Source organism: Cydia splendana, chromosome 21 (genome assembly GCF_910591565.1).
Source record: "Cydia splendana chromosome 21, ilCydSple1.2, whole genome shotgun sequence".
Taxonomy (NCBI): Eukaryota; Metazoa; Arthropoda; class Insecta; order Lepidoptera; family Tortricidae; genus Cydia; species Cydia splendana.
The window spans coordinates 12,256,928-12,276,744 of NC_085980.1; the positions used below are offsets into that span (position 1 = coordinate 12,256,928).

General features: G+C 36.1%; 1 protein-coding gene across 1 annotated transcript; it reads left to right on the plus strand.

Moving 5' to 3' along the window:
- LOC134801344 (keratin, type II cytoskeletal 1b-like) lies at positions 1-9,246 on the plus strand. The gene is given in 8 exon segments (XM_063773885.1): positions 1-4; positions 1,180-1,350; positions 3,182-3,210; positions 3,212-3,310; positions 3,683-3,766; positions 5,037-5,111; positions 7,959-8,004; positions 8,076-9,246. Coding segments are annotated over 8 exon segments (1,536 nt in total). The 3' UTR covers positions 9,104-9,246.
- The last annotated feature ends 10,571 nt before the right edge of the window (positions 9,247-19,817 follow it).

Below are 19,817 nucleotides of genomic sequence, written 5' to 3' on the forward strand. Positions count from 1 at the left end.
ATGTGTAAGTCCTATGTTCAGCAGTGGACGTCTTATGGCTGAGATGATGATGATCATTATAGTGTATCTAAGCTCCAAAATAAATGTAACGAGTACAAATCATAAAGGCTCGTTAAGAATCAGCATTAGAAATTGGACCATAGTTATATTTAAGGACTATAGTTACCTGATTTTACGGTATGAGTACTTCTTAGAATCATAGCTCTATAACCTCATCCATCTAACATTCAATTGACACATAGTTAACACAATAAAGAAACAACCAAGACCCTATTACCTTCATAACAATGCTTATATCACAAAATCCAATATCGCACTAAACTTCGTGGTTGGCGCTAACTCCTACCCTTAGGCGACCGCAAAATGACGTATTATTTGAAGACTAAATGACATGTTTTCACCCACATACCTTGACATTTGACCTGAAATCCCATTAAAGGAATGTAAATAAATAACGCTAACCCACTGTTTGGTTTTTCATTTGTTTTCTTATGGCCTTACGGTATGGCTTTCGATAGCATAGTGATTTTAACTGCGACTATCGCTATAGTTAATGCAAATATAATAAATGAAGTAGTAAATAATAGTGATATTATTAGTGTTGAAGTTGATAATTCGGCTGATGCTTTCGAAGGTGTATATACGGAATGTTTTCTGTATTTGTCGTATTCTTGCTTACAGAAGAAAACGCTATTATATTTGAAAGTGTTGAACAATTTGACAGAAGTTTCGGTGATAGGAGATTATGTTAAATTTGGTAAGTGCACATTATAAGACATTACAGTATTTCTATCATTTTAATAAATAAGGTCCGATTGACACATAATTACTGCTAAATCAATGAGAGTTCATTACATTAGCTAGGTACTTGCATTTAGTAGCACTTAATATTAATTAATGACTAAATCATGCCTAATACAGAAACTATATCTGAAGTTGATTTGATGTTATGTCAATCATTAGACAAAAAAAAAACAGAAGATTTAAATTTTCGTGAACAGGTGAAAAGTTGTTTGTGCTTTCTTAAGATTCCTAAAATTGAAATCACTGAAAACAATCATTTTGTTTGAAATCAGCTACCTACATTATTTACAGCTATAGGTACTTTGGTTTTAATTTTTAAAACTGTTAATTTTTTGGATATACTTATTAATTTGGATACTACACAATTACTTGCAGTTAAAATAAACAACACAACCGAAATCGACCAAAACACCATTGAGGATCCGGACATACGAAGTAACTCGGAAGGATTATCATTAGATATTGATAATGCTGTCAACAGCTTTTTCGACAACCACATACTGCGATTCAAAGCGTTGGGAAAAGACATAGCTATGTCACACACAGGTAAGCTATTTACAGAAGTAGTGCAATTGTTTTCTTTAGTATTTTCTCGGAAACGTTCGTATTTGTCTTTGTCAAGCTACTTCAGTCAACCTCAGTTTTTGTACCGAGACTGACTGAAATAGCATGACACGTTCGTATGTTACCGTGAAAATACGATGGAAAATAATTATGCACTACATCTGCACCTACCCTTACAATACGTAGTCGTATACAGTGTAATACTGCCGTATTCGAATTTCAAGATATTCACAAGAGACGACACGTACTAGATCCATTCTAGATACGTTATAGTTTAGATATCAACTAGTTCTCTTTTGCAGCGCAGCTTTTACGTTAGATAGAGTAAAATATCTATTAGATGTGAATTGGATCTCTAAGTCATATCCTGTGGAAATCGTTCAACAGTATCTCCAGAATCGCGCAAATGTCAAAATTGACAGGTTAGATCTTAAACATATCGTTATCGTATCTTGGCGATGTCTAAAAGATGTCTAATAGATGTCTATTTCAAAATCCGAATTGGGCCCATAGTCACATAAGAATACTATATCTAGAACCTACTGTATGGAAAGATATCTTGGTATCATATTGATATGGAGATTTCAAACCATGGTTTGACATTTATGTTTTCATTAATGCATTTGTCGTCAATATAACTTATACCGATATATTATATAAAATGAATAGCCTTATAATTTATACTGTTTTTTTTTAAGATATATTTTTAACCCTTTTTTTCATTTATGACTCCTTATGTTTTTGTTCTTAATTTTGGACTACTTAATGCTGTGACCGCTTATTTTGTTGTTTGGATATACCTATGTGTTATTAGTTAGGTATCTTTTCCTATCTTATCGTTTTCGGAGGCCCTTGACCCATAGGTATCTTTTGTGCCACCTAGTTAGTTTTGAAAAAATGAAAAAATGAAAAGTTTTAGTTCTAGCTTTGGTTTTTTACCAGGCCTCACTGAAAATCAACAAGAAGCTGAGTGGGGATCTTTCACCACAAATATTTATGTTCTGTTAGTCTACATGAATTTAAGTTTTATGTTATTTTTTGTGCTAAGTAAATTAAATATTTCTAAATCTAATTCTATTCATCATTCGCTTGCCCTTGTCTCATTCACTTGGGGTCGGGGCAGGCTGTCTTTTTCTTCCATACTTCTCTGTCACCCGTCATCTCATCATTCACTTGTGTTCGTTTCATATCATCTCTCACACAGTCCATCCACCATTTCTTCGGTTTTCCTTTCCTCGTACCTCCCTCCACATTCTTTCGTAATACCTTTCTCGCCACATGACTTTCATCCCTCCGCATCACATGCACGTACCACGCACGGAACTCTAAAAATCACTAAAACATGTCTATAGTTGGTTTTTTAAGCATTAGAAAGAAGGTAAGCGATCTTGACATGTCTTTTAATTGAAAAACGCTTTTTAAAAATCAGTAACTATTACTTATGATATGAAAGCAGAATAATATAAAGATCGTATTAGATTCATAAATTTTGTTACATATTTGCCGTGACTTATTTTTAAAACGTGTTTTTCAATTTAAAGACACATCATGATTGTTTACCTTATTTCTAATGCTAAAAAAAACGAAGTATAATTTTAATTCATTTTCAGTTATAGGTAGTTAAATCTAACTCCTCCACTAACGTAAAGACTAGGCAACGTAGATATAAAGTGTCATTCTATGGAATTTGCTAACTATGTAAACAAACCGCCATATTGAAACTGCCAAAAATGATGAATTTACTAGTGACTTTTGTTTAATAGTTAGCAAGTTCTATAGGATGACACTTTAGGTTATTATTCTTATGTTTCAGCTGATGAATTCGTGGGTAGAAAGAAACGTAAAGGGGGGGGGTGGGGGTGGAGGTGGTGGAGGTCACGACGACGGCAAGAAGAAAATGATGATGATGGCGATGATGTGTATGAAGATGAAAATGATGATGGTAAGATAGAACCCAATTCAAAATTTAAAAAAAATCATTATTTAATACGTTGACCTTAAATTTAAAACATTCACCGTCCGCCATATTGAATTTTTTGGCAACATGTAGGCATCGAAAGCACAGACCCATCGACATTCAGCCACGATTGAAAATTGTGTAAAAATATTTTAAACGCCTATTAAATTAATCAAATTAAATATGTTTAAGCATAAACAAAAATATTAAATAATAAACGTCGGTATTTTAAAAGTAAAACTCTTATACCTTGACTTTAAACACAATTATTTTCAGAGGAATAGTCGTAATACGTCAAAACGCTAAATAACGCCGTATAGTTGAAACACCATTGTTTTTGATGATGTTTTCTTCCAGATGATCCCGGCAATGATGGGTATGATGGGAATGATGTCATTCAAGGGCATGATGTTCAGCATGATGACCTTTATGATGTCAAAGGCGAGTATTGTTTTAATTATAAGTTATTGTCAAAAAGTTTCGAACGTTTGTTCTCGGCTTTGATTTTATAGTTTGTCAAAGGACTGTTTCATTTCAATCTTAGACATAGAGAATGATACTATCTTTGTCTTACACTAGTACTCTAGCACCCAAAAGAAAAGGATCAGTAAAGTTTTCCTGGTTCTTACTGACAAATTGGTTTGACCAATTATAGTCATCTAAGTAGGTAAATATCTGCTTGAACCCCATTTGTTGTAAGTGACAATTATAAAATTATGTAAACAAGTGCAAATCGGACTCAAGCACGAAGGTTTCCGTACCATTACGCAAAAAACGGCAAAAAAATCACGTTTGTTGTATGGGAGCCCCACTTAATTTTTTTTTGTGTTTGTTGTTAAACCTCATGGTACAGCCTGGTGACAGACAGACGGACAGACAGACTGACAGTGGAGTCTTAGTAATAGAGTCCCGTTTTTACCCTTTGGGTAGTTAACGCTAAAAAATAAGGCCTTACATAGTTGACTTGTGTAAAATGTGGATGCGCGGCTTTGTTAGCGAATATAATTGAATTGAATTAATAAACTGTATGTCAGAAACATGTCCATAACACTATTATCGGTAGATAGGTATATCAGTGTTTATTTCCTTTATTTAACTTATAAAAGTACAATATAAAAACACTTACAAAACATTACAAAAAAATATATAAAAACATTATGAAAAACCTAACCTAGGGTGCCGCCGGCAGCGGGGCAGAGCCCAAGCTGCCGGTGGTCAGGGCCGCAGAGTGAGGAGCCGACGACTATACGCGCCGTGTCCTAAATTACCGCCTTCTGCATCTGACCCTTGATTCAACCACCCAGCGAGAGTCTCTCTAGGTGTAGGTCGAGACTCTTCGCTATGAGACCGTTCGCTGACACGACTATAGGAACAATGATCGTCGAGTCAACATCCCACATAGCGGTTATCCCGTGAGCTAAGTCTGATGTACTTGCTGGTCTTCTCCTTCTCGGCCTTCACGAGATTCTCATCATGGGGGATGGTGACGTCGACGAGCACGGCCCGGCGCTGCGATCGATCTATCAGCACGATGTCAGGCTTATTGGCTTCAATAGTCCTGTCAGTGATGATAAATCGATCCTAATAGAGCGTGGCACGACCATTTTCGAGAACTGGCGCATCCGTGTTTATTATTGTTATTTGTAACAGTAGGAATAATAATAAATTATTAAAATAATGATAACGATGAAATTAATGTTTTTTTTTCCAGATGATGTTACTAATGAAAATTCTAGAAAAGAAAGGGGGTGGCGGTGGTGGGGGCGGAGGCGGCGGCGGTGGTGACGTAAGAAGCCATAAATTATACTATTTTTATAACATTAATTAATAATTTTAAGTACTTGTACAGTTACACAACGATAGCCGCATAAATATCTGACACGATCTTATTTGTAAAGCCATTAGAGCATGTCACATATTTTTGCAGCCATCGAAGAGTAACATTATTATTGCGGGTGACTGTACAAATGTCCACAATACAAACAGCTTACTTAAATTACCTACTGACCAGGCTCCAATTTCACCACGGTGACAGGTGCGACAATTGTAAAACATCACTGTTGCTGACGTCACAGGCATCCATGGGCTACGGTTACCGCTTAGCATCGGGCGGGCCGTATTCCTGTTTGCCACCATCATTGTTTTATTAAAAAAAACTTTATTATATCGGAAATAAACAGATATTTCTCTTGCTAAGTTTATGACAATTGTCACAAGAAACACTACAATTATACCTCATTACCTGTCAAGAATTACCTACAATTCTTCTAAATCTTGACAATTGTCAGAAACTTCGCAAAAGAAATATCTGTTTTTTTCCGATATAATAAAGTTTTTTTAAATAATACAATGATGGTGGCAAACAGGAATACGGCCCGCCCGATGGTAAGTGGTAACCGTAGCCCATGGATGCCTGTGACGTCAGCAACAGTGATTTTACAATTGTCGCACCTGTCACCGTGGTGAAATTGGGGCCAGTACTCGCAGGTAACTCGCATGGTATAATAATATACTCCGCCTGGTACTCCATTCCCGTCTTTTCTAGGTCACCTAACTGACACGGGCCTACGTCATCATGCGACAGCGCTATATGATAATATGCGATAGCGCTATATATAGCGGCCATGTTGTTGTGACGTAGGCCCGTGTCACTCTGGGAATGGAAGACCATGTTTTATTAGACTATGGTAACTCGTAGGTTCTCTAAGCTCTTAGATAGTGACTTATATTATGCCAATAAAGGCACTTATAGATGTAGGGCTTAATTGTTTTCCTTCGTATTTTCTCGGAGCAATTAAGACACGTTCGTACGTTTCTATGAAAATACGAAGGAAAATAATTATGCACTATATCTATAGTCGGTTTATAGATACTTAGTCAATACAAAGCTAATATAAATATAGCACGACAATCTGTGTCTAATCTAATCTTTTTATTGTTAAAAAAAAAAATCTTTTTATTTATCTTAGGATTTAGATAAGACATTTATTACATTAAATAATATAATTTTAAACTTATTTAAAAACAGTTGTACGGTAGAAAGAAGAGAAATCTAATCTTCATGGATGGGTATTCCACATCTTAGGACTTAGGTTAGGGTTTTATAATACTCGTATGAATATAAGTATATGGGGAAATGGTAACACAATAGGAAAAAAACTCTGGGACATTTTTTATCCCATTAGGATTGAAAGAGCTCGTGATTCTGAGTAGAAATAACACAAAAGTGGCAAAAAAGGTCACTATACGAGTATATAGAACAGGCGAAAATAAAAGAAACGCTCGATTAATGTGGGTTACTTGTAACGCCTGCAAATATTCATGAGCAATGTTCCTAAACAGAAATGAAGTCAAGACTTTATTATTATTATTTAAGAAGGAGTTAGTTCGAAAGCTGAGCGCTTGTTCAGTCAGCAGCAGAAGTTGCTAAGCGGGCGAGGTGTTCAAAATGATCTTGACGTGACTTTATTGTTAAGAGAATAAGAGCGTGTCAAGGTAATTTTGAACACCTCGCACGCTTAGCAACTTCTACTGCTGACTGTTCCTGTAGTAATTTTGTAATTCATTGATAAATAATGTGACTCCAAAAATTGAATTTTCCGGTAGGTTACCTTTGCAGGAGGCGCTTATAGATTAGATAAGGCCATGGAATTTGATTCCTTTCCCACTTCGTACCTTGTCACAGTGATAATAATGTGAGATATATTGTATTTCACCATAATTCTTACTGTGCCAAGGTACCTTCGAAGGGATAACGAAATTAATTTTCTGTTCTGCCTCTACGCCGAAGTTTTATTGTCCGAATTTCACTTGGCAGCCATCTTTTCGCAAAAGCAACCAAAATTCGGCAAATTTCCATTATCATAACGTTTAATTTGGTAGAATTATTGTTAAGTAGATTATAGTTGTTATGATACACAACATTTGGAATATATTACATTCGCCAAATCATTCACTTGAGTACCTACATATTTATTAATAATATTTGGGAGAAACATATAAAAACTCAAAATGCGCGTTTTCCCAGAGATAAGACATAGCTAGATCGATTTATCGCCCCCAAAAACCCCCATATAACAAATTTCATCGAAGTCGAGAGTAGTTTCCGAGATCCTCGAAATATAGTATTAATAAGATAGATTAGATAAATAATAACGTCTATTCATTTGACAGAGTCAATATTATACGTTAGGACAAGGTTAGGTTAACTGCGACCAAATAGAACCGACTTTATTTTCATCGCACCGTGTTAGCTTATAAAAATAAAGTATATTTTGTGTTTTGTATTAGAATTACGAAATAATTTTGTTACCTAAAACACACAGTTGCTAACTTTTAGGTTTGGAAATCATACGAATTATTTGTTGAGTTGCCAGTGTTGCCACTTGATCGTGCGGCAAAATGAAATTAAGTGAAAAATTTGTTGTAAAATGACATTCTGCAAAAAAATTTCAGCAATGACTAAAGAACCCAATTCACTTAATTTTTCATACATTTCCTAGGTTATATTTTTATGATATTTTATGGGTTTATTAAGAAACAACTAAATATCTTTGCTAGGGAATATAAATACATGATGGGGTATATAGATACATGTGCTAAAATATATATCAAATGTCCCAACTTTTCCCAGGGTTGGGCAGCAGGAGGAGGCGGCGGCGGAGCTTGGATGCCAGCAGGTATTATACCAGTCTAACACAATACACACAAGTCTCTAATAGCTATAGAATAAAAGTTCAAATTTGACCAGGTGGACAAGACTACGGCGGCGGTGGCGGCGGCGGTTACGACGCAAACGGACAATGGCAAAGCAGATCCATCATCGAAAATGAAAAAAACGAACCTATAATATCTTACGTCACGCCTTTAGTCAGATATAATAACAATGCAAATGGAAAGAAACCGTATTTTACGATTAAAAATCTAAACGACGAGGTTATTAAAGCAAATGTTCAATCAAGAGAAAGGAGAGACATTGTCAATGGCTTAGAAAGCCAACAACAAAAGAATAAAGAATCAATAATATCATACGTTTCGACTGAAAATCATCAAAACGACCAGTTTATACAAAATTCAAAAGTGAAATCAATCAAAACAATATCGCCTAACGACGTGTTGCAAAGCCAAGATATTATAGAAAATGCAGAACTTGAACCCAACGAACCTCTTTTAGAGAATAATAACAATAAAGCAGAGGAAAAGAAATATTCAACACTACACAATATAAACGATGAAATTTTAAACGTGAATAGTGCACCAAGGAAAAGAAGAACCCGGGATAACTTGCAAAGTCAGTATACTACGAAAAACGTAGAAAAAGAAACTTACGATCCAATCATATCATACATTACACCATTAATAAGATATAACTCTAATGGAAAACCGTATTCAATAATAAAGAACCTAAACAACGAAGTTATCAAAAGAAATGTCAAATCAAGGAAGAAGAGAGGAATAATAGATATCTTACAAAATACTTACCAGTACTGGATTAATCAAGTTCTTGGACGATATAAAAACAAACTCAACTATCCAAAATACAAAATTGTAAATGGAGTGAAGTATGTTTACTATCCTTTAAGGTATATTCAGAAAGCAAAGAAGCCTAAAGTTCTAACCGATGGTAAGCCAGAAGAAGTTAAAACAATAATAACGGCTGAGGATTTCAATAAAGGGGAAATAGTAGAAGGGCCAGTAGAAAGTAGAATGCATAAGAAGAAGCTTACAAAAATGAAAGACAATGTAAGTGAAACGGTAGATGATAATCCGTGGGAATGACTATATTATTTGATGAAGTTTTATGTATTGGAAAACATCGTTGAACCGGATTTCAGAGCGTTTATATTTTTGTAAACAAATATATTTTGAGATAGATACCTACTTGTGAACAACACAAGAGCGCGTAGATACTATTGTATGCTTCTGTACAACGTAGATACATAGTTATTAAAATGTTGATTTGTATCTATTATTTAATTTATTAGTATAATAAGAGTCAATTAAATTGGTAAGCCTCAATATTTGTTTCAATTGGCCTGATGACAAATTTTTAAATCCCTTTTAATATGTCGATACACTTGTATTGGTTTCGAAAAACACAATATTTCAGCTATACTCATTAGTACTATAGCAATTATTTACAATATGTTAAATATTGTAAATAATTGCATTTTATTATAGCTAATTTAAACCTCGCACGAAAACGCCTCTCGTCCGTTTGTGACGTCACGGCTTAATTGTCGGTAGGGTGGTAGATCTGGGGGCACAGCCGTGCCCCCGCCAAGATGAGACAAAGGGCGAAAGGCAGTGCATATATTATCTTTTGGCACGTATTTAACCAGCCAACTAATTAATCGAATTTGAGCAATAAAAAAAAATAGAAATGGGTACTAAAATTAATAGATTGGCAACTAAAACAGAGCCTTAAAATATATCAATATGAGACAACATTTTAATGCTGTACAGCTTGTTTATTTTGAGGCAGGTACCAAGTATTTATTTGGCAACTGAATTTATTATATTGGAGACAGTTTATGAAGCACAGTTTAAAAGAAAATGGCTATCTATTAATTAAGAAAATTAAGTTATTTTGTACAATATTTTATTTGGTCACTACACGGTCAACCTAACACGCTCCCCTCGCTTCGCTCGTCGTCGCACCTATCTTTTGACTCTTGCAGATCACCGTGATAACTATTGAACTTAGTAATTAAAAATTTAAAGTCCTAATGGTTTAATGGCCATTAGGTGTTGCATGATTAGGAATTTCGACTTACTGACCATTGGTAAATAAATTTGTGGTGTTTTGTGGATTAGGAAATTTGTCAATTTAAAGTACTTACTAGGTATGCATATGTTTAAATTATTTAAAAACGGAGTATTTAAAGCTTATGTATAAAGGTATCTTAGGTATTCTGTATATGTACATATATAATAGGCTTATAATAACCGGGCAACTAAAATATTAAACAGGAACATTCACTGGGCATATAATAATATAATTTTGCTGTACATTAATATTTTAGCACCAGTAAATTTATATTAGCCTCAAATTTAAGCATCATATTATTAAAAAACTGGCAGCAAAATCAAGCCACCCAAAAAAATTATAGGGAACTTGAATTGATAGGTTGGCGTCTAAAATAATAAGTTGGCAACTAATATTGTAAAGCGATCATAAAATTTGGTTGTTTATATATTTTGTGCATAAACAGAATACCTAAGATACCTATAAACATAAGCTTTAAATACTCCATTTTTAAATAATTTAAATTTAAACGCATACCTAGTAATTTAAATTGACAAATTTCCTAATCCACAAAACACCACAAATTTATTTACGTATAATACCCTACTATAATTATAGTTGAAATTCCTACTCATGAAACACCTAATGACCATTATACCATTAGGTCTTTAAATTTTGAATTACTAATTTCAATAGTTACCACGTTCTGCCAGAGTCAAAAGATAGGTGCGACGACGAGCGAAGCGAGGAGGAGCGTGTTAGGTTGACCGTGTAATGACAAAACAAAATATTTTAAAAGAACTTCATTTTTAAATTAATAGATAGCCGTTTTCTTTTTAAAATGTGCTTCATAAATACTCTCCAATATAATAATTCAGTTGCCAAATAAATATTTGGTACCTGCCTAAAAATAAACAAAAGCTGTAACGGCATTAAAAAACAACTCATATTGATATATTTTAAGGTTCCATTTTAGTTACCAAACTATTAATTTTAGTACCCATTTCTATTATTTTAAACTACCAAAATTTGATTTATTAGTTGACCGGTTAAATACGAGCCTAGATAATATAACCAACCAAATTTCATGATCTCTTTACAATATTAGTTGCCAACTTATTATTTTAGACGCCAACCTATCAATTCAAGTTCCCTATAATTTTTTTGGATGGCTTGATTTTGCTGCCAGTTGTTTAATAATATGATGCTTAAATTTGAGGCTAATATAAATTTATTGGCGCTAAAATATTAATGCACAGTCTAATTATATTATTATATGCCCAGTGAAAGTTTCTGTTTAATATTTTAGTTGCCCGGTTAATAATAAGCCTTATCTTTTTTCGGCACGTTTCGTTGTATTTTCGAACCCTCATAGTTTCGGCTTGGATAATGTTAAAGAGCTGAAATTTTTGGTATGCCATGTAGTTTGTAAATTTATCAAAAACACCAAGTTTTATTAGGCTACCTATTATACTTGAAATTTTATAGATAAGTACCTTAATTTCCACTGTCCGTACTATATGAAATTCGTGTCATAGAAAATACAGACTACTAGATACATGCTGAAATTTGGCATGTAGAGATGGATCTGTCTGTATGCAAATACATCTGGGGACCAGAAATCTGTAACTTTCGCCCTGCAACCCCTTAAACTAGGGGTACCTAAAAATACCTATAAACCTGACGGCATTGGATCCTGAAGTCCTAGAATCGTGAAATTTTGTGGGGTAGCAGTGATTGGAGTGCTAATAAAAAAATGTTTTGAAGTGCAGATTTGAACCGGCTCCACGTAAACCAGCCAAGTAGCGCCCTCTAATATTGGCACTGTTTCTTGTCGTAAACTTTTCGAGACCTTATTTACTTGCCTACAACTTTAAACACAAGGGATGTTCTGAATAAGTGTAATTTTCTTTGGCAATGTACATGTGCACATATGTTTCCGATTCAGGCCACAAGATGGCAGATCCTCCAACGCGCGCGGTCTCTATTGTATTGTCATTTGAATTACGAAAGTATTTAGGTACTTTCTCCCAACTGAATCAGATTATCAGGAAGTATTTCAAAGAGTAACAAAGTTTGAAGCAAACATACAAATAAATATACATATTTATTAAAATAAACAATAAAGGAATCACAGGTAGGTATAGTACATGTATTATAATAAACAAAAAAATATAAACTAAAATTAAAAACTGCATAAAGCTACAACTAACTACAACATAAACTAAAGATACCGTAAAATGGGGTGAGTAGGGTCAAAACTGAAATTCAAACCTCGATAACATTTTATTTTTACATATGTAAACTGAATAGTGTATATAATAAGTGTTCCGGACGTTTGTATTTTAGTTTTTATTTTATTTTGGGTAGTTCCATTTCATAACTTTGACGATAAAGAGGAAAACCCACCTCACCCCGTAGTGCCTCGTATTTGGGGTGAGAGGGGTTTTCATACAAAGGTGATTTGGGAAGATTGTTGGATCGGTTTTTTTTTTATCATGCGTATTACTATAGCTCCATTTTAAATTGGAATACATTATTTTTGTAGCAGTAGCCTTAAAATCCCTTCTCACCCCCCTCTCAAACCTTCTCTCCCCATTCATAACCCACCTCTCCCCGCGAAACCTAGTCACCCCGTTTTACGGTAATAAATATACACAGTGAAGCTAAATAGGCAGCGATATTGAAAAATATAGGCATGTAAGGTTTTACGGCAGGTACTTCAACAATTTATTAAATACCATCGTAAGGGGTCGTCCAGAAATCATGTGATCATCCCCTCCCCCTACCCCTAGGTGATATTTGGTGATTTTATAAACCCCCCCCCCCTGCCACAAGATCACGTGATAATTATGATGCGCTTGCGATAAATATTTTTTATTGGGTAAATGTAAATACGAGTATAAAATAGAGCGGATTATTTGACTTGATTAAATTTTTGAGTATTATTGTTGTTTTTGGCTTCCCCGCTTTGAATAAAAAATACACGTGATATCTGCTCTGACGCCCCCTCCTCCATCATGATCATTCGTGATATTCTTATAGCAACATGACTTGCTCCCTCTAACGTATAACTGCGTCCCTGACGCTTGTCGAGGCTTGGCAAGCGTGGAAAGCCACCATTACCCCCGCCACCCCTCTAACCGATCACATGATGGACGACTGGACGACGATCTGGACGACCCCTAAGTTACATACAAAGAGGAACACGTCACATCTTACTTGGAACTTGGAACAATCTTTAATCTCGAAAACACAAACAACAGCTCTGCTTTGTAAACTTCAACATCGATTCAGACATACCGACAAATCTTGGATTTTATCTGGAAAATAAGTGTTGCCACCTGCAGTTAAAATAATCCCGTATTTAAAACCGTAACTAATATAACACGGTCGTGTTATAGGTTATCCACATAATATATAGTTACCCCCTTATTCATAAACCTTTACTAAAGTTGACAAGCCGATAATAATCGTTTGTCCCTTTCCATCATACCAATACGTCGGAAAGGGACAAACGATTATTATCGGCTTGTCAACTTTAGTAAATGTTTATGAATAAGGGGGCCTAGTAGATACTGATTCTTATTCTGATTGTAATAACAGGATATGAATTTGATGTATATTTGTTACGGATATGTATTATTAAACAAAATCACTCTCTTCACTTCACTACTCCGTATCTTTAGGCATTTAAATAAAAGTAAACAAAATCTACCCTCAAATAGCTCCTTAAGCCAGTTGTGGGTAGATGAAAACAGTGCACGATCAAATAATGTAGGTTAAAGTCAGGTCGTTCAGTGACTGATCCAGGCGGTTTTGTATTTGGTTGGTTAACCAATACCAAAGACATATGTAACTTCGTATAAGATGAATAAAGTCTAAAGAAAAAACGTGCCTCGGAAATCAAGAAAAAGTCATTCTCGGATAGATGGCGCACACACCTTTGGCCTATGCTCGGCTAGATGGCGTGACGACACCGTTTCATATTTAACAATTTTAACACATAGATATCAATGAATGAACATGGGTCAAAATGATATAAAAATAATAAAATCATTCATCCATATATACACTTTTTTTTGATAATTTTATACGTTTTCATTTTGAGTTTTAGTCATGTGTCGATAGATGGCAGTAAATTTACTGTGACTACATAATTTACTATGATAGGACCCCTCTATACTGTCTATTCTCTTTGCCAATACCAATAAATGTTATAACTAACCGAAAATGTACAAATTGTTTGTTTACTTTTATTTAAATACCTAAAGATACAGAGTATAACAAGTGTCAAAAGTGACAGTTCTGGTTGAAAAAAAAATCAGTCAGAAAACGCCTTCTTGAGCTTGACTGTGGGGCTTAGTCAATTTGTGTAAAAAATGTCTATAATAATTATTTATTCCTTTATACAATTATTTTCTTCGCAGATGTATGCAGGTTTCCTCACGGTGTTTTCCTTCACCGAAAAGCTAGTGGTAAATATCAAATGATATTTCGTACATAAGTTCCGAAAAACTCATTGGTACGAGCCAGGATTTGAACCCGCGACCTCCGGATTGAAAGTCGGGCGTCATATCCACTCGGCCACCACCGCTTGCGTTTGCGTTTTTTTATTTTATACAATTATTTATTTCTATACACGCTTTTATGGCTGATCATAGCCCCTGTCCTTTAAAGGTGTGTAGAATCCTCTTAGGCCCACTTGCACCGTCCCACTAACCCGGGGTTTACCGGTTAAAACTTAGAGGATATAACCAAACGGAGTAGCCATTAACAGGCGTTCCCCTCTGTCGAAAATAGGCGGCCAATGGTCATACACATTGTATGGACTGACGTTTATCTGACATGGCTATTTTTACGTTACGTATACATTTGACGTGCCCCTCCCCTGAAAAAATCGGCACTGTTTTGTACCGAATTATAGACAAGACGTCTCCGTTTGGTTATATCGGTTATATCCTCTACGGGTTAAACCGTTAACCCAGTGTCAAATTCTGTGTCCCTAATGAATAAGGGTACAAGTCTCAGGCAGCGTAAGTAGATGTAAAAGGGTGTAAGTTCCACGTAACACTTATGCCCTTTTACACCTAAGCTGCGCGAGACTTGTACCCTTTTTCACTAGGTCTACAGAATTGTACTGGTAACCATGGTAACTCTTGGTTTAACCGGTTTACCCGGGTTAGTGGAATGGTGCAAGTGGGCCTTATCTTAATAGGTATGCCAAAACATGGCGCGGATACGGTTTTAATCAAGAATAAATAATTTTGAAAACATTCTTACTGAATCATCAGATCACCTGTATGTTTTTCGACCGAGGGTAAGCGAAGGTCTTCGTTTTAGCTTGGGCAAAAATGCTTTCTCATGTCCATAAGTTCTCCTCTACGGGTCACTTTAACGCAGTTAAGGCGGTTAAGTGGCGGGTTAACCGATTCTTATAAAATTTGGTGAGGTAGTTAATACGGCTCGACTTGCGACGGCGGCAGCGATAACCATAGGTTGGAGCGAGACAAAGTGATCGGACCTTTCGTTCCCATCTATGGTGGTCGCTGCCGCCGTCGCCAGTCTTGGCCGAGCCGTTAGACAATTTTTTTCCTATTTCTTTTCGTTTTTTGTAAAAAAATTGATAATGGCGGAAATCGCCATATAAGACTCAAGCAGCAGTGGCAGATTTGCCTTAAGGCCCAGTAGGCCCGGGCCTAGAGCGGCAAGATGTTAGGAGCGGCAGCAAGGCGGCAGTCTATTTGATGGGTGCTGAGAAAAGGGCGGCTAGTAGCTACTACAGGGCCGTGGGCCAAGGGCGGCCAAGACTACAAATCCGCCACTGAGTACCAGGCCCCTATTTTACCACGGTGACAGGTGCGACAATTCGACAAATGTCACTGTAGCTGACGTCACAGGCATCCATGGCTACGGCATTCCATCGGGCGGGCCGTATACCTGTTTGTCACCATCATTGTATTACTTTAAAAAAACTTTATTATATCGGCAAAAAATAGGTATTTCTCTTGCGAATTTTATGATGATGATGATGCCAGTTGTCACTAGATTAAACAGAATTTTCGGTAATTCTTGCCAGGAAATGAGTTCTCTGTCGGTATTTCGTGACAATTGTCGTATTTCTTGTGACAATTGTCATTAGCTTCGTAAAATAAGTACGTATTTATTGGCGATGTAATGGAGTTTACCTAAATTAAAATGTTGGTGGCAAATAAGCACACCGCCAGTCCGATGGTAATCGGTTACCGTAGCCTATGGAGGCCTGTGAAGTCAGTAACAGTGATGTCGACAATTGTCGCATCTGTCACCGTGGTGAAATAGGGGCCAGTAAAGACTAAGTATGGGACTTACGACAACTGTCATTATGACACCTCTACGTGAAGAGCATTTTTACATTTTTAATTTTAACCTAATCGCAAGGTCTACAGCTCACAGAGCCGCTAATTTAAAAAAAGATAAAGATAAAAGAGAAAAAATAGTTTATTCAAGTAGGCATATTAAAATGCGCTTATGAACGTCAAATAAAGCTACACCGGCTCCAACCCTACACCTCTGCCTCGAGAAGATTTTTAAATCCCCCCTCAATAGGGAATATTACGCAAAGCTCTGCGTAGGTGGCACAACTAGCATATACAGTAAACAAACATCAATGACACATCATGCGTCACTACGTCAATCACATGGCCTACCGTGAAACACGACAATCGAAAGTTCGGTTTCTGCCTCTCTATCACTCTTGCATATTCGAGCGATAAAGAGGCAGATGACTAAATTTCGATTTTCGCGTTTACCGGTAGGCCCTTGTTAACAAACCGCCTTGATGCATCAATGTCATATTTTATTGTCTGTGAAAACTTGTCAAAACAGTTTAAGCCACAGTATGTATAAGTTAGTCTATGAACTTACTAGAGTCTAGTGCTGCACTCTGGCGGCAGAATAATATCCCCTATTGGAGGAGGCTATCCCAATATGGGACCGGCAACAAACTCGGCGGGACACATCTTTTCAAGACATTATTACATCTTATAATTAACATGTATTTTCCTTATTTACTCGTAATGCATGTTAATTATAAGATCTAAGTAATAATGTTTCGAAAAGATGTGTCCCGCCGAGTTTGTTGCCGGTCCCATATTGGGATACCCTCTTCCAATTGAGGGGGGATTTAAATCTCCACGAGGCAGAGGTGTAGGGTTGGACCCGGTATAGCTTTATTTGACGTTCATAAGCGCATTGTAATACGCCTACTTGAATAAACTATTTTTTATCTTTTATCTTTATCATGTATTACGAGTAAATAAGAAAAATATTTTTCAAAGTATCGTGAAGAACAAGAAAATAACCAGAATCAACAAAAAAAACAATGGCAACACTGAAGTGAGCCCTATAAATACGAGGAACGACAACAGAGAAACAGTAGAATGAAGATCAGTGTCAGATACAAACTTCAATCTCAATCATGTGGCATTTATTATTATGGTGAGTAGATATTATCATTTATTTCACACTTAACTCTGTGATTTGTAGACTTCACGAACCCCCATGGCTCAGTCATTTTGAAAAATATCCAATAACTGAATCGATAAAAAAATTATACAGGGTATCCGGTACCTAATTAATGGATAACCTTCTGAAAACCGACAGCACCTTAAGCTGGTCCAGAAAATGGACTTATAGGTATACGTATTTAATTACACAAACGGGTCTACCGCGATATAATTTCATTGTTTTTACCTTTAAACCGACGTTTCAGCTGAGTTGCAACTCAGGGAGATTCATGAGACGTGAGCAGGACTAATCCTGCACACTTAGTTACTGATAATTGATCGATCACCGTCGTATTTAAGTGAAACAACCACACTTTTTCCTATTTTTTTACTTTTTGGTGAGGGCAAATTTAATTCTCTAGAATCATGGCCACCCTACAAGACCTAATTAATAAACATAAAACCTCTTTAACCGTAATGACAGCATTTTGATTACGAAGAAAATAAACTGTCAAACTTGAGTGAGATACGAGTTTTCAAAAGTAACCAGACCGTGATGACAGGGATGACATTCCATTTGACACAGAATATACCGATATAGTTTAGTATTCTAATTTTAGGGTGACCATGCATGTCGTAAATAAATTAATAACTTTTTTTTTTAAACACTACTAGAAAATTATGGTTGACCTCACTAATACTGATACGAAACAGTTTCTTATAATTTAGGAAATGCGCAGTGTTAGTCTTGCTCACGTCTCCTGAATCAACCTGTAAGTATATATATATATACAGGTTGACCTTAGCCATTGGACAAACCCTGAAATCCCACATAGGGTTACTTTTCAGAAATGCTCTAACGGTAATATTTTTTTTAATTAGCACAAAAGATAAAAAAATAAATTATCAAACAAAAGTTATTTCCAATAATCGACAACAAAAATAAACATACTGTATTAATCATTGGCAGTGCTTTTGATAATTTGTTTGAAAATGTGCGGCAATGATGACATTTGTCAAAAGTCAGAATCTTATTAATGTCATAACATAAATAAAAAGATAATCAAAACGGTCGAAGAAGGTTTCATACTATTTATTACCTCAGGACTCTCAGGAGCTACTAACACATCCAAAGTAAGAAAATCTAAATTTATTTGTTAATTTCTTCGTAACCGCTACACCGATTGTTATGATACTTTGTATACTGGTTCTAAATACCTTAATGCATGTGTCGCGATGATGCGCGATACGGACCAATAATACAGGTAACTGTCATTCGCTTTTTACATCCTGGTAACACTGAGCTGAAAAAGAAATGGTTGAATATCGAGTCGTAACGGCGGCGCGAGAAGAATAAGTGACGTAAAGAAAAGGTAATACTTATAGGAGAGGCAAGGAGACCTGATGGGATCAGGTGCAGACTGCTTATGGTATGAGCAGTGTACAGAGGTACTCTTGGTGAGTTCCCCCTTTAATAATAATTATCGATGGTGTGACGGTAATGTTGGGATAGCGAGCTTTCATAAGACTTATGTACAGTTTAGTTCCTGGCCTAAGGTATCCGGTCAGAGGCATCATGTATAGGGCTGTCAGGCAGCTGGCGTCAAGCTTAGCGTAAGGCCCGAAGCCAGGACTGAGTTATGAGAGTAATGAGAGGGTAACCTATAGAGGAGCATGGTGTGTCTATGGAGGAAGAGGCGAGCTATTTGGGGATGGTTGGAGGCCCGTCAGGGAACAAGAGGTTCCCGCCACCATGCTCATAGTATGGGTCATGCCAGGCCAAGGCAGAGTGTCAGGCATGACCAAGAGAGGTTACCCGAGGAGGACTGAGAGAGTATATGTCCTCCGTCACCAGAGTGTGTATCTGGTTATCAGTAAGAGAGAGAGAAATGATGCAATTGTTGTAGTAGAGACTTTAGTAAGACAATAAGTAATTGGCAAGCTTGCTTTCTCGGGTTACTTTCATACTATAATTATTGTGTGTTCTTATGTCGCTATAAATATGTATATGAATATTACATTTGATATTAAATCTATTATCTCCGCGACAATATGTACATTTCGGCTTTGTCCAATGGCTAGGGACACCCTGTATACATAAATGGTGGAATTGCGACTGTAACTTGCGTGGATTTTTATTTTTATTTAATAGTTATATGTTATATGTGTTTAGGTTCTCACTCACGCTGTCAGCAGAAGCCCGCGACATTTTTAATTGGACGATACATGAACATTTGCACGCGCCCCACCACTACGA